A 26,436-nucleotide genomic window follows, 5' to 3' on the forward strand; every position below is an offset into this window, starting at 1 on the left:
TTACTATTCAGTATTGTACCGAGGGTCCTAGCCTCTATAAAAGAAAGGAAGGATTGAAAAGAGACAAACTGTCCTTATTAGTAGATACTATGATTGCCAACACTAAAAGTAGAGAAAAATCATTAGAACCAAGATAGTTCAGCTAGATTGCTCATTGCAAAATCAAAATACAAAAATGAGTATCATTCCTCATAAACCAGCAGTAACCAGCTAAATGATGAATTAGGGTAAAAATCCTCTTAATAACAAAAACAAAAATCATAAGGTAACTAGAAATAAAGTAATATAAGTTCTTTATTGACAAAATTATAAAATAATTTTGCTGAAGGCTATAAAGGAAACCTGAATTAATGGAGATGATTCCATAGTCATGGATGGGGAACTCAATATCATAAGATGCCAATCCTCTTCAATTCAACCATGTGGTTCATTGTAATTTCAGCAAAGATTGAAAAGGACTCTATTAGAACTTGAAAAAACAGAGGTTTAAGACCAGCGGTGACAATTTAAGGTATGAAAACAAGGTCGGACATGTTCTGCCACGTGGCAAGACTTACAAAGTGAATGTAATCAAACCAGTGAGCGCAGGAATAGATAGACAAATGAACGGAACAGGACATGTGGCCCATGCATATGTGGGAACTTGGTATATGAAAAGGGAAACTGTGATGATTAATTTTATGTGTCGACTTGAATGGAAGAAGGGATGCCCAGAGAGCTGGTAAAACATAACTTCCAAGTGTGTCTGTGAGGGTGTTTCTGGAAGAAATTAGCATAAAGAAGATGGACTTCACCAATGTGGGTGGGCGTCATCTGGTCTGTTGAGGGGCCCAGAAGAACAGAGGCTGAGGAAGGGTGAATCTGCTCTCTGTTGAGCTGGGACATATCCATTTTCTCCTGCCGTGGGACATTAAGTGCTCAGTTTATGCTTGTGGTCTCAGCACAAATAGAAATAGCATTTCCTTTCACCCTCGAAAGTTTCCTGGATGATAAATATATGCTCCCCCTATATATATTGAAAATGGAGTCACAAACTAGTGGGGAAAGTACCAAATTATTCAACATATGGTACTGAAATAACTGGTTTCCATATTGAAAAACATGTTTGAACCCTTGCCAAACAGAATGGTGGATTCCAGGTGAATTAAAGACCTTAATACGAAAACTTTAAAACTATTTGAATTAAAAAATATGAATCTTTATACTCTCAGGGAAGGGAAGGATTTCTTAACACAAGAGGCACAAACAACATTTAGATTGTCTTGTCTCCATTGGGATAAAAAGTAAAATATGTTATTTTAACTGTGGTAACAGTTGTCTCTCAATAGTGAGAGACGTGTACACCTGAGATATTTCACTTGAGCCCTGCCTCTCAGTGTCATGGAATAAATGCTTTATCTTCTCTTTCATTTCCAGAACTTATGCAAGCACTCCTAACAGCCAATACACGTCAGTGTGGAAATGCAGAATTATGTATTTGCTCCCCATTTCTTTGGCCAGGATACTAAAGTAATGTATATTTATTGGCTGCCATTTATCAATGACAATTTTTGCTATTTCCTTCCACAGTGATTAAGAAACATATTTCTCCTCCAACTGAAGCAGCATGTGGATTAGCGTTCAGCAGGAGCAGGCTCTGCTGTGTGGCACTGCCCATCCTTGCTGCATACAGCTGGGGGAGGCTAAGCCAACCCCGACATTCCCTTCTCACATCTACACGGCTCACGAAGTACGAGTTAATGAAATGGAATGTGTCTTCTCCCTTGGCAGAACTTGTCAGTGATGAACAGCATAAAGATCTGTGCACACATATGCCAAGGGCTGATTTGCACGCTGCACGTCAATAAATTCTCCCAGAATTCATCATCCAGTGAGATGGATCTGCCTTAGCAGGTCTCTATGGAGAGGGAGAGACTGCAGACAGAGAGAGCTTGAAGGAGGTCTGATGACCACCCTGAGTGGGGCAGGAGTGAGAATGGAAGGGCTTTTCTTTAAGAAAGAAAGGATGGTAGAGGGAGGAGATCTGGAGTGTGGATGGGTAAAGCCGTGGAAACCTTTGGGAATGTGGGGCATGCAGAAGAAACACTGGTGAGCAGGCACCCTCGGTGTGGCTGCAGTGTGAGAGTGTCTGGTCCCAGGTGGGTGATGGTCTAGAGCAGTGGCTCTCAAAGTATGGCCCTGGACCAGCAGCATCAGCATGACCTGAAAACTTGTTCATCAGAAACTTTTAGGGTGGGACTGTCATCTTTGTTTTAGTAAGCCCTCCAGATGAATGGTAGGGTTCTGATGCACATAAAATTAAGGACCACTCGTCTACAGTGGAGTTCAGAGTATGAGCAGTTGACTGTGGTCCTTGGTTTCAATCCTGGCTCTCCCCACCAGCTCTGGCTAGTCCTGAGACTGGTGCTAGAATTCTCAGCCTATCCCCCTACTTGGGTATTTCAGTACCGGAGTCTTCCAGCAGGTGGCGAAAAAGGAAGCAGATGTAGATCCATGACAGGTGTTTCTCAAAGTGGGGTTTCCTGACCCTCCATAAGGAGCTTGTTCTAACGCCAGATCATGTTTGACAAGTTCCCAATATGATTCCTGAGTGCAGGAAATCTGAGACAGGCCCCTTCCAGCGATAATTGTCAGTGCTTTTCCAGAAAGGGCAGGCAGGTGGCTATAGCAAAGGGAACCTGGTGCTTGCTTTGCATCAGGAAGATAAATTGCAGCGAGGCAGGCTTGGTAGCTTTCAGGAGGCCCAACCTGAATGAACAGTGGTGGCAACATTTTGTAGGAATATTGGGCATGACTACATAGGCAAAAGGTATTACTTAGGTGTATGTCTGTAGCTCAAGTGTAGAGTATTTGATTGCAGACCAAGAGGCCCCTGGTTCAGATTCAGATACCCCCCTCCTAGCTCTCACTCTTGCTCACTAGAGCTGATGTTGAAGATTTAACGTCTTTCCCTAAGTCCAGCCTTAGGATACTGAGCCCTCTCAAATCTGGAAAAAAGTCAGGGGTGACTTAAAACCCTGTCACTGAACACCACAGCCCAAGAACGATAGGCTGCTCCAACTCTGACTTTTTATTTCACTTATCACAGTTCTTGTTCTTCATAGACTAGTTTAGGTTCACTTTTTCTTCTTTGTTTTTAATCCTCACCCGAGGATATTTTTCCATTGATTTTTTTTTATTATTATTTATTTATTTATTTATTTTAAATTTTATTTTTAAATATATTTTATTGAGTTTTTACAGAGAGGAAGGGAGAGAGATAGAGAGTTAGAAACATCGATGAGAGAGAAACATCGACCAGCTGCCTCCTGCACACTCCCCACCGGGGATGCACCCGCAACCAAGGTACATGCCCTTGACCGGAATCGAACCTGGGACCTTTCAGTCCGCAGGCCGACGCTCTATCCACTGAGCCAAACCGGTTTCGGCTTTCCATTGATTTTTTAAATTGTGGAAGAAAGAGGGAAAGACAGAGAGAAATATCGATGTGGATTGGTTGTCCTGCAGGAGCCCTGACCAGGGCGGGGGCTGGGGAGGAGCCTGCAACCGAGGTACATGCCCTTGACTGGAATAGAACCGGGACTCTTCGGTCTGCAGGCTGCCCTCTATCCACTGAGCTAAACCGGCCAGGGCAGGTTCACTTTTTCTATATTTTTTCCCCCCAAGGTTAAAATGAAGTTGTTGTTGTTTTAAAAACTGTTTGTGAAATTGCTATTTTATCTCCATTTTCATTGCCCCAAATCAGTAGTGTGCTGGTAAATGTTTAACAACCAGCTCTTGGGGAACGGGCATTGCTGATGCTTAATGTTCCCCAATTTCACGGTGTAAATAATCTCACCACGGCCAATTTTAAGCTACAAACCATAAAGTCACTGAACATGGAGTTGGGAAGATATGCTCCCAAGTGACTCTCCGGTGCAAGCCAGCTCAAGCACACCACTGTCTCCAATCCATCTCCCTCACTCGATCCTGTGCAGAAAACAGTCACCCAAGGCGCAATGACGCGCGGCCAAAGCTGTGGTGAGCGAGGGAGCCACTCCCGCCCACTTACGACCGCAGCCTGCGGCCCCTCTCCACCCCTGAAGGACCCGCTCTCCCCGCTCCCCGCCCCGGGGGGCCTCGGCCAAGGTCGGTGTAAGAGACGGGCCCTCTGGCAGAGGCGGGTCACGTTTCATCCGAGCGTCCTCACCTGGCACAGAGGATGCGTTCAGTAAATGTTGGATGCAAGAATGGATGGATGGATGGATGGATGGATGGATGGACGGACGGACGGGTGGACGGACGGACGGATGCGTACACGCCGGCAAGCCCACCATAAACTGGCCACCAGGCGGGTCCCAGCGTCCAGCCCCTCCTGGCAGCTTCGCGGGGTCCGGGTTGCGGCGGTGAGGGGTTCAACCAGGCCGCCCGGGTCGCGGCGCCCTCTGGGAAGTGTAGTTCGCGCCTGCGCCCCGCAAGCGCCGAGGCCGGGGTCTCCGGGCGGAAGCGGGACCACCCCTCCCTGGAAGCGAGGCTTGGGGCCGGCCGGGCGCGCCCTCTCGCGCCCCTCCTTCGGGTCCGCGCCCCCGGTCCCGCCTTCTCCCGCGCCGACCCCTGGACCGCGGCCGCCGGTGTCGTAGGGAGTCGCGCCGCAACCTGCGGGCGGGGGAGCGGGCGCCGGGCACCGCGGCCGGAAGCTGGAGCGGAGGCTGCGGCCGGGATGGCGCACCAGGTAAGGCGCGCGGGGACCCCGCGGGGAGGACGAACGGACTGACGCACGCCTGAGCGGGTTGGCTGGCGGGGCAGGGCGCGGGCCCGGGGTCGGGGGCAGAGCCCGGGACCCTCCAACTTGGGGATCGGGCTGTGCGGGCCGCGCGGGCCCGGTGCGCAGGTTGCGTGCGCCGTATCCCTCCTCGGGCCACCCCAACCCGCGCCCGCCTTCAGTATACAGGGCTTCTCTCCCCCTTTGCAAAGTCGGCCCTTTGCGTTCACCATCGCTCTCCCTCGCTTGGCTAGTTTTAATGAATTACTTTATCCTGGGAGCGGTAGACATGAAGGCCTCAGGGGAATGAATACATCTGATACTTTTATTCTTGGTAGGATGTTGGACACACACCTCTCCCAGCCCCCCATCTGCCCTGGGGTGGGCGGGGAGACCTGAAACTAGGTCCCTGCCCACCACTCCCAGGGTTTATCCTCTAGGTAAGGTGTGGAGCGCCGATCGGGGAGAGCCCGGGTACAGTTCAAACAGTGTGTGCAGGAACTTGGAAAACGTGATCCCGGTGGGGAGTCGCCACACGTTCTTAGGGGCCTCTGGGCGCCAGTTCTGTAATTGGGATGGCTCATGAGCCTGGACCAGTCTCAAGCAACTGCAGACTCCATTGTTGGCGTGGGGTGGGGATTGGGTCTGGAGCAGGCTGTGTCCAGGCAGAGCAGTCACTGTGCCAGGACCTCGGTGTCATCGATGCCCCACTGGCTCTTGGTAGGAAGGATCAGCCAGGCCTGTTGGACGTGTGGGAGCAGGGGCAGCCTCTCTTGCCAGTTCTGGCTGTCTGGTTAGTAGCACTCTTGCTCAGATATGCTCCCCGGCCCCATTCTAGGCAGCCGTGGGCAAACTATGGCCCGTGGGCCGGATCCGGCCCGTTTGAAATGAATAAAACTATTGAAATAAAAGACCGTACCCTTTTATGTAATGACTAGGGGGAGTGTCCCTCAGCCCAGCCTGCCCCCTCTCACATACTGGGAGCCCTCAGGCGTTGACCCCCATCACCCTCCAATCGCAGGATCGGCCCCTTGCCCAGGCCTGACGCCTCTGGCCTAGGCGTCCGGCCCGGGCAGCGGGGACCCGCAGCTGCAGCGGCCCCACGATCCTGGGTTCCGCTTTAGGCCCAGGCAAGGGACCCCTAGCTCCCGGGACTGCCAGCTTCGACCATGCCCAGCTCCCATCGCTGGCTCCACCCCTACTTCCTGCTATCACTGGCCAGGGCGGCAAAGGCACCTGATTCTCCGATCATGGCTGGGGGGCAGGGCAAAGGCGGCCCCAGGGCCGCCTTTGCCCTGCCCCCCAGCTCTTAGCTCCCCCCTGGGTTTCCGATCACTGTCAGTGGCAGGGGGCTTCTTCCTGCTTTCCCTTTCGCCTCCCTGCATTGTGCCTACATATGCAAATTAACCGCCATCTTGTTGGCAGTTAACTGCCAATCTTAGTTGGCAGTTAATTTGCATATAGCCCTGATTAGCCAATGAAAAGGGTAGCTCGTACGCCAATTACCATTTTTCTCTTTTATTAGTATAGATGTTTACTTTGAATTTATATTAGTTCACACAAACACTCCATCCATGCTTTTGTTCCGGCCCTCCGGTCCAGTTTAAGAACCCATTGTGGCCCTCGAGTCAAAAAGTTTGCCCACCCCTGGTACCTCCTCATTCCAGAGTTTCCCTCTTCTATAAAATGAGGGGTTGGACCACTGCTCTTTCAGACCTGATGTTCTGGGATGTGTGTGTGCTTACACTGTGTAGCTTCATGGAGATGGCGGCCAGGAGTGGCCTTGGGGAGGAACAGGGTGGGCCTCCTGTCTTCCTGTCCAGTGCCAATCCCCAACCTGTGAGCCCAGCCTACAGGTGAGGGGCAGCAGGGTGCAAGGTCAGATCTGGGAGCCCAAGCCTGAGGCATGCTGGGAGAATGGATCAGGTTGAGAAGGACAGTGAAAGATGGATGAGTCCGATGCGTATTAACCCTGCATTTTCATGCTGGGCTAGTAACACCGTGGAGGGAGTGTTTCAGGAGGACCAGCGTGGCACCAGTGAGCCAGTAGGCTGCTTAGTTACAGCAACCCTGGATCAGCCAGGAAAGCTTTTCTCCCATTGACTGAGGGAGGGTGGAGGTCTGAGAGCCACAAAGGGGATGATGTAGGACCCGAGGAGGGTGGTGGGTCCAGATTGTAAGCCAGAGGTGGGTTTCCCTCTCCTGAAGTTGAATATTTGTGGCCTGCACATTTTCACACTCATTCTTGCTCACTCCCTACACACACACACACACTCCTCACTCTTCCTCTGCTTTTTTGGGCAGGGGGAAGCCACCGATGGGACTGCCTACCTTGGCCACAGTCAGTTTCATTCCTATTTTGTAAGAACTTAGTCATAGAAGAGTTTGTTTTGAGGCTGGGTGGTGAAAGGCCTGGGAACCGTGTCTTCCAGGTGTCTAGAAGAGCTGGGCATATCAGCCGGGAGATAAACAGGCATTGGAGTATGTGGAAGAGTCCGTTCATTCTGTGTAGCTGGAGATGGCAGGTTGTGACCTGCAGGTGGGTGTTATGCAGGCAGATTTGGCTGCAGTAACACTACTCATAGCACTTGAACGTTCCAGCATTTGCTCTGGGCACTTTTCCTGTATCAATCTATTTAGTCTTCACAGCATCTCTACAACGTAGGTTGTTATGATCCCAGTCTCATAGATGAACTTGGCGAGGTGGCATAGCTAATATGAAGCAAAGCAGGGATTGGAATGCCAGCAGCCAGGTTCCTGAGGTCAAGCCCTAACCCCCATGCTCTACCCTGTCTATATCCAGAACTTCTTAACTGCCAGATGAGGCCAGCAGTAGGACCAGCTGTTGGGAGTGTGATAGGCACCCGTTACTGAAGGCACTGAAGTAGAAATTGATGAGCCACCCAGTTTGGGGTGGAAATTGGCATGAAATGTTCACTGCTCCTTAAAGGTCCACAGCAGTTGTCTGTGATTTCTAGTTCACAAACGTGCTACCTTGGACAGCTGGTGCCTGGGGAGAAGGGAGGGGCCGAGGAGCCTGTTTACCAGGAGTTTCATATTCTGGGGACCAGGCAGGTTCCATCCAGTCTCCAGTCTGTGGCTGGACTGCATGTCAGAATCCCCTGGGAAATTTGAAAATGTTGATGTCTGAACCCTGAAAGCACTAAATCATGATTTAGTAGATCTAGGATGAGTTGGGAAATCAGCCCCGATTAAAAGGAAGCTGTGAAGCACATCCTTTGAACCTCAAAGCCCTTTTGTTTTGTCAGTTGTTATGTTGTAAGAGCTTCTGATGGGAGAAGCTGAGGATACAGAGTATTTTCCTCCTGGTTTACTAAACAGATGCTGTCTGCTGGCTTGAACTAGCTCTCCGGCAGAATACCGCTTGGCTCTGCTGGTGCCTGACGCCCCGTTCCCCGCGCCAGCTGGGCCATGCCATTTAGCAGTGGCTACAGGAACATTTGTTGTGGTCAGGACTTGTGCCCTTTCCCCATCACCGACTTGAATAAATCTGTTTCAATGTTCAGCTTTTATTACGAGGTTACTGGGAATGGGAATGGCTGATACAGATACCCCCATGTCTATCCTACAGACTTTACTGGGTAATAGTAATTTAAAAAATTGGATGCTGGATGCTTAGTTTCTTAAGGTTTACGGATCTTATTATTATTGGACTAGAGGCCCAGTGCATGAACTTTGTTCACTGGTAGGGTCCCTAGGGCAGTGATGGCGAACCTATGACACGCGTGTCAGAGGCGACACGCGAACTCATTTTTTTGGTTGATTTTTCTTTGTTAAATGGCATTTAAATATATAAAGTAAATATCAAAAATATAAGTCTTTGTTTTACTATGGTTGCAAATATCAAAAAATTTCTATATGTGACACAGCACCAGAGTTAAGTTAGGGTTTTTCAAAATGCTGACACGCCGAACTCAAAAGGTTTGCCATCACTGCCCTAGGGGCTGCCAGCCACACCACCACCACCACTATCACAGCTGCTGGCCAGGGCCTCCTGCCGCTGCTGCCTGGGGCCTCCCTCCCTTTCCCCGGCCAGCCCCACCCCCTGGTTGAACTCCTGGTCGAGGGGACAATTTGCATGCTACGCTTTTACTATATAGGATGTAGTCACAGTCAAGCACAGGGAAGGGACACCAAAATTTCAGTCCAAAGGCCTGAGCCCTAGGCCCGAGGCTGTCTATCCGCTCTGCATGCTGCTTCACTCCCCCTCACTTTGGAACCTCTGCCCCTCACACAGGATAAGTGTGTCACCAGCAGAGGGCTGTTTTGTATCAAGCAGGAGATCTGAAATGTTCCAAAACATGTCAGGATCATGCCTCCGCCGATCTGTGAGCCCCTCGAGAGCAGAGCCTCTGTGTGACATGTGTCACTCAGCAGCCAGCAGGTGCCTTTAGTGTGTGGGTGTCAAAGTGAAAGAGGGCAGAGGAGAGAGGCCGATGGAGCGGAGAGGCTGGCTGGGTGGCGGGGGCACCTGGTACATGGAATTGGGTGTGTGGGGGAGGCGTACATGCCCACAACCCCCAGCTCTTGTCATCACATAGGAGGTGTCCAGGCTGCCGCTGTTCACAGCATGGCATGAGTTACCTAGAGAGGAACCCGGGCAGGGGTCAGCCAATATCCCTGGTCCCGGGAGTGGCCTTGTTAGAAAGGTGGACCCTCCATAACTCGGTATGTCCATACTATCAGCATGTTCTTCCCTGGATCTAACTCGGACCTGCCGAGTCAGCTCTGTGTTGAGCTACCAGAAGTTGGAGAAGAAATGAACATCCAAGGCCGTCCTGATTTGATTCTTCTTACTGGCCTCCGGACGGTGTGTCTGGGTGGAACTCTTGTTTTGCAGGGGCAGAGCCTGATGTTGATCATTACACCCCTAGGTTATGGTTCTCAGGGAATTGACTTTTACTAACCAAACTCACAGAGGACAGATAGATAAATCAGACTAGGCCAGTTCCTTAACACATTGCAGACGAATCAGGAGAATTCTCACTTCATATTACACAGTGTTTTGCAAAGTATCATACTTTAAAAAGATATATTTTATTGATTTTTTACAGAGAGGAAGGGAGAGGGATAGAGAGTTAGAAACATTGATGAGAGTAATCATCGATCAGCTGCCTCCTGCACACCTCCTACTGGGGATGTGCCTGCAACCAAGGTACATGCCCTTGACCGGAATCAAATCCGGGACCCTTCAGTCCGCAGGCCGACACTCTGTCCACTGAGCCAAATTTGTTAGGGCAGATATTAGCTTTTAAGAACATGTAATAAATAACTTCAAACTGCAATGGATATTTAATTTTAAAGCGTGCCTTTAACATTTATGTAAAACGTTTTTTATACTCATTCAAAATAGAAACTTATTTGGCCACTGGGTAAAGCTAGCAATAAAACTACTGGTCCGCATTAATATATAGTAGTTTCCCCTAATCCGTGGTTTTGCTTTTTAGGGTTCAGTTGCCCAGCTTCTGGTAGCCCCAAGCGTTCCTTGGCTTGTGGTTGCATCAATCCAATCTCTGCCTCTGTCGTCGCATGGCCTTCTCTTGTGTCTCTCTTCTTATAAGGACGCCAGCCATACTGGGTTAAGGTCCTAACTTACTCCAGTATGACCTTATTTTAACTAATTACATCCCTAATGACCCTTTTCCCAAATAAGGCCACATTCACAGCATAGCATTTTGGGGACACAGTCGACTCCCATCTGATTGCTGTTGCTCCTTTGCCTGCTCCCGTGTGTCAGAGGCCCACCACACGCTTGCTGCTCCCCACTCCTTTGTGTGCACCTGACCTTGATGGGATGGAACCAGCCCACTCCCCCGAGATTGTGCCCACAGGTGCCCATCGCCTTCCAGGACCTGGCCGTGCGGTTCTCTGAGGAGGAGTGGCAGCTCCTCGGGGAGAGGCAGAGGGAACTCTACAGGGATGTGATGCAGGAGAACTACCAGGCGCTGGTCTCCCTGGGTAAGGAGCCGGCCGTGCCCTGGGGCCTTTCTGGGGAGGTATAGCAAGAGCCTGAGCTGAAAGTGGAGGGCGGGGGCTAGATCTAGTACCCCAGGCCGAGGCCTTAATCTTCCTTTACAAAAGAAACACTGCTGGAGGCGGTGTTCGTAGGGCCTCAGCTGAGCTAGGGGGGCCTCACTGATGTTTTACACCATTGCTGCTTCTGTGGACTACACTAGGATTCGGGGCTGCTTTGATGGGGGTGCTAAAAAGCTGGCAAAACACTGAGCAAGGTGGTTTTGTGGGTCCTAACACTCTTTGGTTCCTGGGGTTTGGTGGTCACATGAACACATGGGTCAACAGATGCATGGATGTACGGGCATCAGGGCCGCCTGCATGCTTGGGCTTAGGGGGTGGAGGCAAGCTTCCATTCCAGGGAACTGTCCCTCTTCTTTCTCAGGGACAGCTGACCTGCTCCCCCTCTCTGCCTTCCTGTCTCCTGCGGAGCCTGGAGGAGCCATGAGCAGGAGCAAAGCTGGCGAGGAACAGGAGCCTCCTAAGGGAGGTGGGGTAGGTGAGTAATCTTGGTAGACGGCCAGGCCCCTTTGGGTATCCTGGTCCCCCTGGGAAGCCTGGACCCGAGTGGACTCACTCTTTTCCCTCCCACCATGTGGTCCTTAGCTCCCAGCTCCACTTCACATGGGACACTGTGACATCAGTCCTCTCCACTCCACCAAGCTCCTGACCCTAACCCCACCTTGACCTTTCACCCCTCATCCCTCTGGGCTGGGAGCTTGGTACACTTGCCCAGTGAGTGACCTGCTCAGAGAAAACCTGGGGTCACCCTTGGAGTGCATCACCTCTGTGGGCTCCCTTCCTGCCACCACCCATGCAGAGCCCACCTAAAGTTCCCGAAGGTGCTGCCACAGGGCTGGCACCCAGAGCTCAGCCTGGGCAAGGCCAGGAGATTTAGGGGGGGGGCAGTGCCAGGAAAGGCAGAGGGCTCCAATGGTGAGGGGATAGGGATGCAAGCTTTGGTGTTCCCCTCAGAGGAGTAACAGATAATGAAGACAGCATATAGAAGAGGCCAGTTACCCGGGGTCCCAGCTCCCAGTCCTGGCTGTGCCCGTGGGCAGGTCACCAGGCCTGAGCCCTGGTCCTCTTTATCTCATAGCCATCGGTCTCTCCTTTGCCGCTCCTTATGTGGTTGTGGGACCACATGAAACGCATACAGAAGTGTGAGTGCTGAGCTGACGTAGGGAGTGGGGATTCACTGTGGCCTCTCCAGCAGGAGGAGCACCCCAGCACAGCCTGCACCTCACCGCCCTGGTGCAGCTGGTGAAGGAGATTCCGGGGTTCCTGTTTGGGGAAATCGGCCCTGAGAGCGGGAGAGCCGGCCTGGATGGGGAACAGGCGAACCCCGAAGGTAAGTCGGAAAGCGGGGCAGCCTTTGCACTCCACAAGGTGAAGTTTAAGCTGTGAGCAGCGCCATGTGTGTGCTGTGTGCCTGCCTAGCTGCTGCCAGACCCTAGGTGGAGTCTTTCCATTTCATGAATGCCCTGGCAGCGTGCCTGCCTCAGACATGGATAGCTGATGAAACAGCAGCCTCTGAGTTTTCTCACAGTGGTTTCTACATGGCTTCATCCACATCCTGTGGCCACGTCACGTGCCCTGCGTGGCAGGTGAAGCCAGCCCCTGTTCTAAGGTGAGGAAGGCTAAGCTGTGCCTTGTTTGAATGGCCAGTGGGGACAAAGGTCCCCCTCCCAGCCTGTGCTCTTCCCACCTCATCAGTCTCTCCTTCTCACTGGCCCTTCTCAGCTCAGCCTTACCTCCTCAGGGGGTCTGTCCCCATCAGCCCGAGCCTATAGGGTTCCTTTGAGTCTGCTCTGTTGATAGTTCGGAAATAGAAAGTGGGGGTGGGAGGGATCTAATCAGAACAAGACTGTGACTGTGAGTCGACATTTTAGAGCTCAGGAGTGACAAGGCAGAGCTTACTGATGTCCTGTTAGTGGAATATGGCAAGGAAGGGCTGGAATGGAGCACTTTGCCTGCTGGGCATAAATCTCAGCTTCCAGGGTCCTCTCCCTCTTCCCGACAGCAGCTGTGACGGTGGCAACTTGCCCTCTCCAAGGCCTGCTCAACTGCCTTCCAGACACGCCCGTCCACCAGCCCAGCGGTAGCTCATCGTCCAGCAGTTCACCCGGAGCCAGGAGGCAGGGAAGCCCTCTCCCCATCCGTGAGTGTGACCCAGTGGGGGCAGGTTCCAACTCTGGATTCAGGAGAACCGGACCCCATGCCCTATTCCAGTGATGGCGAACCTATGACACGTGTGTCCGAGGTGACACGCGAACTCATTTTTTTGGTTGATTTTTCTTTGTTAAATGGCATTTAAATATATAAAATAAATATCAAAAATATAAGTCTTTGTTTTACTATGGTTGCAAATATCAAAAAATTTCTATATGTGACAGGGCACCAGAGTTAAGTTAGGGTTTTTCAAAATGCTGACACACTGAGCTCAAAAGGTTCGCCATCACTGCCCTATTCATTTCTCTAAGACTTGGTTTCCCTTGTTGCTAAATGGGGACAAGCTCCCTGGAGAGCAGGACAAGTGCTCAGCCTCTGTCTGTGAACCAAAGAGGAGGTGTGGTGCTCAGTGCCCGGGTGGCCTGTCACCCAGCCCTGCTCACGGAGTACTGTGTGCTCACGCTGCTCATGCACATAAGTGGGGGCTGCTGCTGACATACAAGCCTATCAGCAGGTAACATACCTGTGCACACCTGATCTGATTCTCAGACCTCATTAAGGCAACCCTAAGAGCAGAAGAGGGCAAGGGTAGTTATCAGAATTTCTCTGGGGGATTTCACTTTATTTTTTAAAATTTTTGCATTTGTCTGAATATCTGTTTTATTAAAAATATTTTAAATTAATATGGAATAAAATTGGCACTCCTGGAAAACATACCCCATTGGGCCTGTGGCTTCAAGTGTCGCCTGGTAGATTTGCTCTGGGGTTTCCAAGACTCCACATTTGACAAACATGAGTGCAGAATGAGGGCCTGTATGTTGAGATTGCTGGTGTCACTTGCTGAGCCAAAGTCAGAGGCTGGAGTTGGGGGAGGGTCCCAGGCATTTGGAGTGAACAGTCTTGGTATTTACAGTTATACCAGGAGGAGGCAAGCCTTGCAGGGGCTGGCTCTACGAGTAGTTCAGGTTGCCCCCTGGGAATTTGGGGGCTGAAGAGGCCTCTCCCTCTGTGGGCACCAGATCTGGGCAATTCCCTGGGGTCAGGAGCCAGGGCTGGAATGGCCTTCCTGTCTCTCTTGCTACAGAAACTGCAGACACACAGGAGCCTACGGAGAAGGAAGGCCCTGGAGCCCCAGACGGGAAGTGCAGTCCTCTCACCTGTAGCCCCGGCAGAAGGAAGAGCCACAGAAAACAGCAGAGAGGGACTTCAGGAGCAGGTGAGAGGATGGCTTTCCTGAGAGTGGGGTCTATCCTGGAGCTGAGTGGGATAGGGAAATGGAGGCATGTTCTCTCCCATCTCAGCCTCTAGACAACCCAACAGAGCAGGGGCCCTCCCATTCTCACAGGTGGGGGATCTCAGATGCCCTGTCATCTCACAGCTGCCACCATCAGGGCTGCACTGACCTTGGCCGATCTTTCAGGTCCCACAGGAACCTCTCCTGGGAGCAGCCCCTTGCAAGGTCTCATCAACTGCCTGAAGGAAATCCTTGTGCCTGGGCCCCAGCACCCTGAGACGTCCTCGAGCTTACCGCCTCCTGTCCCAGGCCTGGGCATGTCACGGCTAACCCGGGTGGAGCTGGGACCTGGGAGCCCACCCTGGGGAGGTGAGTCCTATGGACCTGTCTCAGGCCAAGGTTTCTGAAGTCCCTAAAACTCGAATTGGCTTTCTAGAGCTATTTCCCTTTAAATCGAGTGTCTTCCTGAAGGATCATTCTCGACTTGGCTGCTGCATATCATCAGGGCCATATTTCTGGAGCCAGGTGGCTTTCTTAGACTAGCATGTAGGCAGCTGGTAGAAGGAAACTCAAAGCAGACCCTGGATCCTTTTGTGTTCCTTACGCGCCCGTTTGTGGGATGTCAGAGGAGGAGGTGCTGAGTGAGTTCGACACTTACCGTGGAATTGGGCGATCAGGGCAGTATGATGGGGCCAGGAATGCCTGTGCTGGAGTCTGACATCTGTTAACTTGCAGACTCAAGACTCCTGAAGCCTTGAGCCTCAGTTTCGCCATCTGTAAAAGAGGGTCATTGTTTCCACCTAAGGGCTGTGTGAGGCTTAAGTACAGTAATGTGCATGTGCGTGCGTGCGTGCGTGCATGTAAAAGGCTTGGCCTCCTCAATATAAGTCCTGTTCAGGGCCAGGAGAACTGTCTACAAGCAGCGACCCATCAGCCCATTCCTTCATTTGTGTTCAGAGTCACACCATGTGCTCTGCCTTTATCGTCCCTTCTCTTCTCTGTCCAGTTCTGGGAGGTATGGAGACAGATATTTTAAACCTACCACCAAGACAACAGTGGCCTGTGCAAAACTGAATGAGTTACAGATGACCCTCACCTCCAGATTTCTGGCCCTGAACTCTTTTACCTGCTTACCTGGATTGTCCACCTGTTGTTTGCACAAAGACTGAGGACACTGGGCTCAGGGTGGAAATGTGTTGCTTTTTCCTGTAGTGAAAACAGAGGCAGCGTCTGGGGATTGTCCCCTCCAGGGGCTGCTGAACTGTCTGAGGGAGATCCCAGTGGCCCAGGACACGCACCCCAGCCCTTCAGGAGCAGGGGAGCCACGGCTGCAGGAGGATCCGGGGGCCTGGAGAAGGAATTCTGGAGGTAAAGGCAATGGCTGCACTGGGAGGGCCTGGACGTCATCCATTCCTTCCTCTGCTCTAGGCAGGGCCGTGGGTGACCCTCACAGTGAGACACTCAGGCCACATTTCTGTGTGTTGGTTGGAGTGGCCAGATGTTGGGGATTGTCACCGTAAATGGAGCTGGTCACGCAGGAGGTGCTTCATCAGTCCAGATTGGCTCTTAGAGTAGGAGCCAGGAATTCCAGAAGGAAGGAAGGGATGGTGTAGGGCAGTGGTCGGCAAACTGCGGCTCGCAAGCCACATGCGGCTCTTTGGCCCCTTGAGTGTGGCTCTTCCTAAGCCTTAGGAGTACCTCCCTAATTAAGTTAATAACAATGTATCTACCTATATAGTTTTAAGTTTAAAAAATTTGGTTCTTAAAAGAAATTTCAATTGTTGTACTGTTGATATTTGGCTCTGTTGACTAATGAGTTTGCCGACCACTGGTGTAGGGGAAGGAGAACTGAGAACAGAGCTCAGCCCAGTAGACATTTGGGGCATAATTTGGATGTGGGGGTTCTCATCATGTCCTAGTAGGCTGGGATAGTATTTCCACACTCTCAGCTCTCCTGTGCTCCGCAACTTCTCAGGACGTTGAGAAAGTCTAATTGAGACAGGTGTGCTGGCCTTGGAGGAAAGACCTGATAGGTGCTTCCTGGGAGGACTGACCTGGCTCCTCTGTGGAAACCTCTGGAGGTGCCCCTCAGAGGGGGAGGGGGATGAGGGGAGGCTAGTGGCAGGACAGGAAGTGTGAGTTGGTCCATGTGCTGGTGACTGAGTGTGACTACCTCAGAGGGGAGACTTGGAAGCCCTGTCCTAACCCATGAGGGCCTCATGGAGGGCTTCCCGCAGGGCCCAGATCCCTCCAGACTCGTCCTTCCTGCTCCGGTGCTGGCTCTGGCCATGTGCTCTCTGTGAAGATGGAGGATGGCTGGGCCCAGAGCCCCCCAGTGCCTGCATCCTGTCAGCTCCGCAAGCGGACCCACAGGCCCTCTGCCACCAGCAGCCCCGGGGGTGACGGAGACACCAGTGGGGACCAAGTGCTCAGATGGGGCCCCACAGCGCAAGGTGAGGCCTGGGTCATTTGCTTGCGTCCTGATGGGGTTCTCAGCCCCCAATAAAGTCATGCCCGTCCACAGGGGAAGAGCCCACTGTCCTCAAGCAACTAATGCCCTCTTTTAATCCACTCCCTCCTTAATCCAGCCTTGCCCAGGAGCCCTCCCTTATAAGGACCTTCACTTGCAGAGATTTCCCGACTGTCAGGGAGCTGGCTACTCATACATGTGGGTCTACCACCTGCCCCAGAGCCTAGGGGACAGTCTGTGTCATCCCGCATATGAACAGAGCAGATCTAAGTCCCCCATAGGAGGGTGTCCTGCCTGGCAGGCTCCCATACCTGGTGCAGGACTTCTCACCCCAGCAGAAGGTGGGTGGGGCAGCCAGCCTGGGGCCAGGCCAGGGGACCTGCCAGAGATGGTGATAGGGCCATCTCCCCTGTCCCAGCCAGCAGTGCCTCGAGCTCACCTCTGGAAGCCCTGGAGGCCTGTCTGAAGGGCATTCCCCTGAGTGGGTCGTTACCTCCCCAGCCACCGCCGGCCACCTCTTGGTTCCAGAGCTCCCATCCAGGAGACCGCGGGTCTCAGAGGCCTGAGCTGAACCCCCGAGGATCACACAGTCAAGGTAGATTTGGCCATGCTCTGGGGATGGCGTTTGTCCCTGCATAGCACAGAGGTGGGGTGGGGGGGTTGCTGAGGACACTGTTATGTCCTCCTCTCTGGGTCTCGTAAAGTGCAAGCCCTTCTCCCCTCCCTCCCACCCCCAGTCTCTTTCATGCCTGCCCTCAAACAGCTCCTGAATTGGGTGGAAGTCAGTTAAACTTCCTGCCCACTGCCTTCTCTAAGAGCTCTGACTCTAGCCCCCTGAGACCAATGGCTGGGGTCATGTGGGTTAACATGCTGTGGTATTTTAATCAGTGCTGTGAGCTCTCTAACCAAAGAGAGACCCCAGTGGAAGATCCTTGGGGCAGGGCTCCTGGGCATCTTCCCACAGCTCGGGGCCCAGGGACCTCTTCGTTAGTGGTTTTCCCATGATGCCAGCTGTGTTGTTTCCTGCAGGACTGACTGTGGGGCCTCTTCCGGCTCTGGGTCTGCAAGGCTTTGTCAGAGATGGCCCTGCCCTCGCCCCAGGTCCCCACAGCACCCCCACCAGCTTCTCCTCATCCAGCAGTACTGATGGGGACCTGGATTTCCAGATCTCTGAGGGCAGCCAGGGACGTAGGCCTGAAAAAGGTGAGCTGGCCAGCCTAAGGCTCGGATCAGCCCTGGGGAAGGGTGGGAGGAGTCCCAGCCCACTGTGGTGTCCAGCATATCTTAGTCAGGTCCCCGTGCTGGCAGCAGACCTGGGGTGCCCTTATCACAGCCCACTGACCTGACTTCTAAATAGGCGGCCAAGACATGTTGGTCCAGCTTGAGCAGGGCCACTCAGAGCCTGGACTGACACATGCTTGGGGCCAGGTCTCGAGTTCAGGTACCTTGCACTGCCATGACAGGTCCAGGGCTCTGTGCCTCCTCCCCTGGGCCCAGCTGCCCTGGACACGGTGCAGGCAAGGTCCCTGGGGTTTGCAGAGACTGAGCTCTGACTGTCTGACACTACAAATGTTGGGTTTTCATAGGAATTCCAGTCCGTAGTGCCCCACTCCAGGGCCTGGAGAATTGTCTCAGAGAGAGATCTGTGCCCAGGTCACAGCCTACCTGGTCCTGGACCTCGGCAGGAGACAGAGAGCCACAGAGAGTGGAGCCCAAGAACTGGATGGCAGACAAGGAAGGTAAAGCATGGTCGCCGGGGGGTCTAGGAGTAGGAAAAGGGCCACATCCACCCCTGAGATGAAAAGACACTCTGGCCCTAGCCAGTTTGGCTCAGTGGATAAAGCGACAGCCTGCGGACTGAAGGGTCCTGGGTTTGATCTCGGTCAAGGGCACATACCTAGGTTGCAGGCTTGATCCCCAGTAGGAGGCATGCAGGAGGCAGACAATCAATGAGTCTCATCATTGATGTTTCCATCTCTCTATCCCTCTTTCTTCCTTTCTGAAGTCAATAAAAATATTTTTTTAAAAAGAAAAGACTCTCTGGAAAAGACCTGGGCAGAGGCTAGTGTGAGGCCAGAAAGCCAGAGAGCACTGCCCGCCTCTGCATGGCGGGTGCAGTCGGGGCAGGGCTCTCTGCTGCTGAGTTCAGGCCTGAGCCCGGCCTTGGCCGTGGAGGAGCGTCTTTCGACTGTGGCTGTCCTGGCCCCATGTGCTTGGGTCTGGCCTAGTCACTGGGCTGTGGGGCTCCCAGGAGTGCAGGTAGCTGGGTCTGAAGCGATCCAAGAGGATTTAGGCGCCCCTGGGAACATCTGCAGGGCTGGTGTGAGTTCCACACCTGGAACACGTGTGCCCGAGAATACAACGGTGACAGAGTTTTCTGTCCACTAACTTCTTTCCTTGGTGCCAACACAGAGCCCTGGGGCTGACAGGCCTTTGGGCCTCTCATTAAAACAGGACTGAGGAGAGAGGTGTGTGAACCAGTCCATCTCAGGGGGGACGTGCCCACCAGGAGCCTGCGGCCAGCCAGCCCACAGGCACTCACCTCTAGCAGTGTCCCCGCCTGCTGCCAGCGAGGGCTCAAAGACCACGTGGCCACCAGGCCAGGACCATGGAGGTGGCTCCAGGCCGGTGAGCTGACATCTGCCCTCAGCACTTCTGGGATGTTTTCGCTCCAAACAGAGTCTTTGAGGAGGGAATAGATTTCCCTTCCCTCTCTGTTCCTCTTCCTTCCCTGTCACACACCCGTTCATTCCCCAGGCTGCCAGCTGAGCACATGAGTGAGTGCAGGGGCTCCCTCTGCTGCTGTGGCCACTTAGTTTAACTTGCAACAGAATTCTGTCCTTGACCTGCCGAAGTGCTGGTAGGCTCTGACTTGTTTGAATAAATATGGTGTTTCTAGCACTCCCACCAGGCAAGAGCTGATTTTGGGGGCTTCCTGTGGGCTTAACTGAGTCTCTGCTGTTGGACACTGGTCCTGAGGGAGTGGAGTAGGAGGACCCAGGGCCTGGCTGGAACCGACTACTAGTGGCTTCCAGTGACTTCAGTCTTCCAGAAAGTTCCCCAACTGGATTTCCACAGGGTTTGGGGGCCTAGCCAGGCTCTGGCTTCACTTCTTTCCACCGTCATGGCAGAGAGGATGTTCAGGTCCACCGGAGCTGGTCTGGGGCCGGTGACGGCTGTGTGCCTGTTCATTCAGGCAGAGGGTCCTCCTACCTGTCGAGCGGATGGACAGAAGGTTCTTCTGTCATTTGCCCAGGGACAGCCACCACGCCCTCCCCACTCCACTGCCTGGAGAACTCTCTGAAGGGGATCTTGCCTGGGAGGCCCCTGCGCTTTACATGCTTGGCCCTCCCCGGCCCCGGCCCGAGCCCCAGCCCTGGCCCCGGCACCGTCACTGGCTCCAGCTCCAGCTCCAGCCTCAGCAGCTCAGAAGGGGAAGACCCAAGGCTGGAGCCTGAGCTCTGGCAGCCGCTGCTGCAGGGTAAGCTTGTGGGGGAGAGGGAGACTGGAAGCTATGCCCCAGGCTGAGGCCCCCACCCTAATACCAGCTTTGTGATGCAGAGAGGGACCCTCTTCCCAGCAGCAAGAGACCTGGCCCTCCGACCCCAAGCCCTGGTGAAGGTCCAAGGAGAACAGAGCCCAGGGACCACTTCGGTCTCAGGACAGGTGAGCCTGGGGTCTCCTGAGTGGGGCATGTCCCCAGGAGGACCACAGTCCAGAGGCTGGGTTCTCTGAGTCCCACCTGTCACTTTGTCTGACTCTTGCCAGAAAATTCTCTGCTTTTGTCATGCTTGAGTTCCCTGTAAGATGATCTGTATCCGAGAGAAGGTGGGGCTATTGAGGCACTCAAGGTTCCAGGAGGGTTTCACGAGTGTGTTTGATTAGAAAACCTAGCCATGACCTTAATATATATGTTATAATCTCTCTCTATTATAAAAGCCTAAGCAACCATTATGACCGGAACAACTGGTCCACCAGTTGCCGTGATGCACACTGACCACCAGGGGGCAGACGCTCAATGCAGGAGCTGCCCCCTGGTGGTCAGTGCCCTCCCACAGCCAACCTCCTGTGGCAGGCCAGTAGCCCGTGGCCCCTCCCCCCTCCCACCTCTGGCCGGCCCCCATCAGCATCGGCCCCTGGTGCTAAACCATCCGGACCACCTGCTTCTGGGTTGGGGTTTTGTACGTAGCAGAGCAGCTCCATTGCTGTGATGTACTGAAAGTCAGCCCTCGACACAAGGGTTTGTCTCGCTCCCATCCGTCCTCTCCCTTCCCCGGGGGCCATTCACCCATGTGGTGGCAGCCAGGGAAGGAGGAGAGAGGAGGCAGGAGGCCGGGAACCGTCCGGTGGCGGGGCAGGGTAGGTGTCGGCATCCAGCAACTATTGCCTCCTTTCCCAACCCTGCCGGGGCCTTTGGCCCCTGGGCTGGGATGAGGAACTGGGGGGTGGGTGGCAGCCCCTTTTCCAGGGGGGGCTGAGGGCTGGCTCCCTCCTTGGAGCCTGCTGCCAACCTCCTGTGGTCCCTCCTCCCCACCCCCGTGCACAAATTTGTGCACCGGGCCCCTCTAGTGTATGCATTATATACACTTAATGTGTACACACACACACACACACACACACACACGCTGTTGTGTGGGCCCAGCCTGTGGATAGTGCTACTCTCACTAGGAATGCCTGACGCACTCACCCAGCCTTATTTCTCAGTATAAACCTCACCAATTCCTCCACCTGGGACAGTGTTCTGGCTGGACCACCCTGTGCTGCTTAAGATCATAGGACGCATTTCAGCAAAACCATCAGAGAACTTTAAGGAGCAGGATTTATACTCACAGGTCACAAGAGAGGAAAGAGCACGAGGGCCTGGTGCTCTGTCTTGGTCACCGTCGTGGTGGGCGGCTAGGGTTTGGTGGGTTCACTCTTTATTGGCTAATTTGAAGCATGAGAGTGGGAATCAGGACGCAAGAAGGGAGAAGCAGGGTCTCTCAGATGGTCAGTTATCTAGGTCAGTGGTTGGCAAACTGTGGCCCCTTGAGTGTGGCTCTTCCACAAAATACCACATGCGGGCTCGCACGTACAGTGCGATTGAAACTTCCTGGCCACACTCAAGGGGCCAAAGAGCCGCAGTTTGCCGACCACTGATCTAGGTCACCCAGGCTTTCTGAAAGAGGGACCTTCCCGGGAGTGGGGAAGCCTGGCTGCTTCCCTGGTTGCTGGCCAGGAGCTGTCATACCCCTTGCAGTATGTTTATGTGAGATGGACATCTTCTGAAATGGACGCCTCAGCAATCCAGAGCTTAATGCCAGGGTCTTACACTGCATGTAAATAATAAACCTTTTTAAAATTTGGCAATAAACGTAAACGTGTCAAAAGTGAGACTCCACCTGGGAGAACTTTGAGGTTGTCCTGCCAAGAAAGCTGGAAACACTGCCTGCTACCCCAGGCCACCACGCTTCTCAGTCCAGGCCTGACCTAGTGTTTGACCAGCAGGAAAAGCAGAGGAGAAGACGGGAGGCAGGTCCCAGGCTCCCCGGACAGAAGTGTGCTTGGAGACCCCAGGCCGGCCTAGCCCCCTGGGCAGCACCCAAGGAGGTACGGGTGGAGTGATTGGTTGGGGAGGGGGCTGAATCCTACCAGTTCAGGCTGATGGCCCCAGGAAATCTTTGGCCTTTCTGCAGCCCAGGCTGTCCCCACATTCCTCACTGCCCAGTGGGGCTGGTGGGAAAGAGCACAGAGTGACCCCAGCATGTCCCTGGTAGAGTCTCACTGGTGGTGGGACCTGCAGATCATGGTCGTCTCCACCTGCTCTCCCAAGCCCCCACCCCCTGGTGGAGCCAGAGGTGTCATGCCCAAGCAGCAGAGGATCACAGACAGTCCGGTTCCCAACCCTAGTCACACGGGCCCCAGCAAGCCATTAGACCAGAGTTGGGCTCTCTGGTGGGCCAAGTTGCCCGTCTTGCATCTCATTTAATCAGTATTTGAGAGTTGAAAGCTTGATTTTTTTTTTAAGGTCGTGCCCAAATATTCCCTTGTTGGAATGGCTTTGTCAAAATGATACATGTGCACACCCCAAGTGTTTTGTGCTCTTTCTGCAGGGGCAGCTGGGAGTATCTGCCCTGCCCCTCAGCCAGAGAAAAGGCCCAGGCCGGGGCCCTGCCAGCCTCCTGGGTCACCCGCGCGGCCCCTGTCCTGGAAGCTCAGGGTTAGTGAAGAATCCAGGGATCCGGTGCCTGGACACAGAGGACCAAGTGTTGCAGGTGAAGTGGTGGCCCCCCCGTCCCCTCAAGTTGTCAGGAGCCCTGGGCAGAGGGGTGGGCATGGGTCAGCACCTGTACAGCCACCCAACCCTTCCCACTGCTCAGCGCCTTCCTGCAGGGTCACAGGGGAGAAAGTTTTTTTTAACACTCTTCCAGAATTGTTTGGGTCACAGGTAGGAAGAGTCTCACCTTGAACTCGCTTCAAATTGCTTATTTCATTTTAGTGTTTTCTTATAGAAGTAGCTGGCTTTTTCATAAAAGCATAGATACCTTTCGGAGGCAAAACAGAAATCAAGATGTACCAGAATGGACACGCCCAGAATCAAAGTTCAGAGTTTGAGTGGACTTTAGAGAATAGATGAGGAAACAGGCCTCCTCACATCGTGTGACCTGGCCAAGGGCATCCTGAAGATAGCAGATGTGGTTCCACATCACACCTGGCCCAGAGGACGTGCCTCCCTAACCACGTTAAGACATGGGCTGGGTTTCCTGATTTCTAGGATTTGCACGGGGATCCTCACACCAGACTGGAAGTGTGCCCCGGTGGTTCCATTGCTGGGGTGATGGGGTCCTGCAGACACTCTGGCTTCACTCTTTCCTCTGATTGAAGCCCTGGAGGTGCTGATAAGAGGAAGGGGCCAGGCTAGGGCTCAGGGGTCTGGGGAACAGCAGGTAACAGGGCCTTCTCGTGAGGTTTGACTGAGGTGGAGACCAGTTCTAAGAGAACTTAGGGTGAAAAAACCCCCAAAAACTTCTGAATATGAAAGACAAAAGTTGGGATTGGGGGATCCCTGGTGGTTTGCTTATGACTATTCACACTGGGTACTGATGCGGACCCTTGGCCACCCCTCTGGAAGCACCAGGTCCCGGGTTGGACTGGCCCTCCTGGGCCCTCTTCCAGACGCTGCCTGTGGCCTTGGCCTCATGCTGTCTGCTGAGGCCTCTCGAGGCCCTGCCCACTGACTCCCTAGGGCATGGTTAGGTGCCCTCAGGGGCCATCTGGTCCCAAAGATGGCACAAGAGCCTACTGATCCTTTTTCTAGAAAGCCCTGTGTCCTAAGAAATCTTAGTTACCATGGAGACCCAATCTGTGGTTTCTCCGGTTCATGACTTGGGAATCAGCCTGGAGATGTGGCCACTGTTAATGTCATGAACATTGTCATCGATGTTCTCAAGCCTGAGTCACTTCCTTCCCATCTAAAGCCAGGCCGTAGTGGTAGGATGCTGAATACACTAATCCAGGGGACGCCTTGTGGGAGAGAGAGGTCCTGATAGCCTGAGAACTCACCCTGCATTCCTGCTCTGGTTTTAGCCAAGACCGAAGGGAAGCCACTTACCAGAGGCCTGCCTGAACCGCCCCCCATGGCCACCGTCCCTCCCGCTTTGCCACCTGCCTCCCCACGGCCACCGTGTCCCTGTGGAAGTTCTCTGCAGCAGGAGCTCCACAGCCTCAGCGCCACCCTCTCAGAGAAGCTGGATCAGCTCGCCTCAGCCCTGGCAGGCCTGTCTCAGGAAGTGGCCACCATGAGGACCCAAGTGCATCGGCTAGGGAGGTGCCCTAGGGGCCCTGGGCCAAAGGGCCAGGCTTCCTGGCCATGGGCCCTCCCCCGGGGACCTCACTGGGCTCATGGCCCTGCTCGCAGACACCTGCCCTACTGGAGACAGAAGGGCCCTACCAGGCCAAAACCAAAGATCCTGCATGGCCAGGCAGAAGGCTGCAGGGCTGGCGAGGCCTCAGGCCTCTCCCTTGGGACATGCTACCTGGTGCCTCAGCCGCCTCCAGGCACCCCCCAGGCAGAACCTTCTGGAACCAGCTCCAGCCCTTCCCAGCACCCACCACCCTCAGCATGCAGCCGTGCTGTGCTCACTGTGCATCCCCTGCTTGGACACATTGGGGGCCCCCAGACTCCCCCTGCCTCTTCAGTGCCAGCTGCCTTCCCCCCGCAGATGGCCTCTCCAGCCACCAGTGCAGATGCAGAGCCACCAGCTGCAGCAGCTGCTCCAACTGGGCCCCGAAACTGGCCCAAGGACCCAAACAGCCTATTGGTGGGAGTCCAGAGAGGCTTTGAGGAGGAACTCTGGGATGGTAGAGGACATAGGGACCCGAGATGGGAGGCCTCTAACCACCTTCACCAGCTCCGCCCTGAGGATGCCCTGCCCCTGGCTGCCTCTCCTAGGGGCCAGTCAGCCCCTGCACATCTTTCCAACCAAACTTTCCCCATCTCTGGGCTGTGAAGAGCTAGGCATCTCTCTCGGCCTGACTGCCCCAGACTCCAGCATGTGTTTGCTCTGGGCGGGCAGTGCTTGGGATGCATTCCCCAGTCACGCCTCTGTCCTCCTCGGCTCAGGTTCATTCAGATGTTGCTCCCTCCTGTCTTTGCCATCACAACTGCCACAACTCATAGGCAGATGGTGGCGTACACACCTGTGCACAGCACGTGTGCCCGGGGCGCTCCAAGTGGCTGCAGAGGGGCAAGTAAAGCCCTTCTCCCTAACACCTGCCCTTCCTGCTCTCAGCGCTGCACTTTCCTGCTAAATACAGGCAGAGATTTCATTTGGGGAGAATGTCACTCCTTGGGTGTAAGTTCGATTCTAAAATTACAAAGTTAATTGCTAAGGGAAAGCCCTTGGTGCCTACAGAAAGGGGCTAGGTGGGTCCACACCAGGGCGTGGCTGACTGGTTTGTATCAGTACTGGGACAAGTGAGCTTAGCAGACAAGAATACTTGCACCCAGACCAGTCTAGGTGATCCAGGTCCAATCAGAACCTACAGGAAGTTCAAATCTTTTTTTTTCTCTAGTGTGGAAATAAGTAATAAAATGTATGGTAAGATGCTTCATCATCTGCAATTACATTTGTCCCACAGGTCCACTGCCACACCAGAAACTTTCAGTTCACTGAAAGCCTTGGAGAATCTACTTTGGTGAAAAATCTGTGTGCAGTTCAGGATTTTGGGAGTGTGTTCAACACTTTCACCTACTTTATGGGGAAATGTCACTTTGGTGGGAGAAACTGAGGGGCCTTTTCTAACTCAGGAATTCCAGAGATCTGGAGGTAGGGGGCACAGAAGGCTCTAGCTTGGTCTGTCACCATTCTGGCAAGTAGCCTGGAGGATGGCTCCTGGCTGACCTGGGCTTGAGCTTCCCTCCATCCTTGCTCCACCAGCCATTTGCCAGCATGAGGCCACTGTAAGGCAGGCAGGGGAAGGTCCTACTTTAACCTGTCGGAGTTGGAGTGGGATCCCCAAAGGCTCCAGGCTAGCCCAGAGGGGTCCAGTGGAAGAGAAGCTGCAATGGGGTGGGGGTGGGGGGGTGCCACCATCTTCTGCCTGTGACACTGTATGTCATTGCTGCCTCCAGAAGGAGCTTGGTTCATTGGCAGACCAGGCTTGATTCAACTTTGTGTTTTAGCTGTGGCTTCTGTAAACAGCCTATAGTTGGATTTTATTTTTTAATCCAGCTTGACAAAATGTTTTGTTCCTTCATGGGAGCCCTGAATCCATTTACAAGTAATAAAATCTCTAACATTTGAA

The 26,436-nt window shown here is 53.5% G+C and overlaps 1 protein-coding gene across 10 annotated transcripts; it reads left to right on the forward strand.

Moving 5' to 3' along the window:
* The first annotated feature begins 4,448 nt into the window (after positions 1-4,448).
* KRBA1 (KRAB-A domain containing 1) lies at positions 4,449-26,436 on the forward strand. Of its 10 annotated transcripts, none has more exons than XM_059712128.1 (18): positions 4,449-4,711; positions 10,416-10,720; positions 11,160-11,273; positions 11,988-12,125; positions 12,768-12,935; positions 14,031-14,162; positions 14,367-14,549; positions 15,393-15,548; positions 16,418-16,633; positions 17,069-17,245; positions 17,680-17,853; positions 18,237-18,389; positions 19,105-19,278; positions 19,907-20,131; positions 20,212-20,316; positions 22,135-22,239; positions 22,743-22,904; positions 24,217-26,436. In XM_059712128.1, exons 2-18 carry the CDS (start codon positions 10,552-10,554, stop codon positions 25,137-25,139), a joined length of 3,474 nt encoding a protein of 1,157 aa, XP_059568111.1. In that variant the 5' UTR covers positions 4,449-4,711; positions 10,416-10,551; the 3' UTR covers positions 25,140-26,436. The 10 variants fall into 10 exon arrangements, with proteins under 10 accessions (XP_059568111.1, XP_059568110.1, XP_059568116.1 ...); XM_059712127.1 differs by having other exon boundaries at positions 10,500-10,720; XM_059712133.1 differs by having other exon boundaries at positions 10,594-10,720.

The sequence above is a fragment of the Myotis daubentonii genome, chromosome 10 (genome assembly GCF_963259705.1).
Source record: "Myotis daubentonii chromosome 10, mMyoDau2.1, whole genome shotgun sequence".
Lineage (NCBI taxonomy): Eukaryota > Metazoa > Chordata > Mammalia > Chiroptera > Vespertilionidae > Myotis > Myotis daubentonii.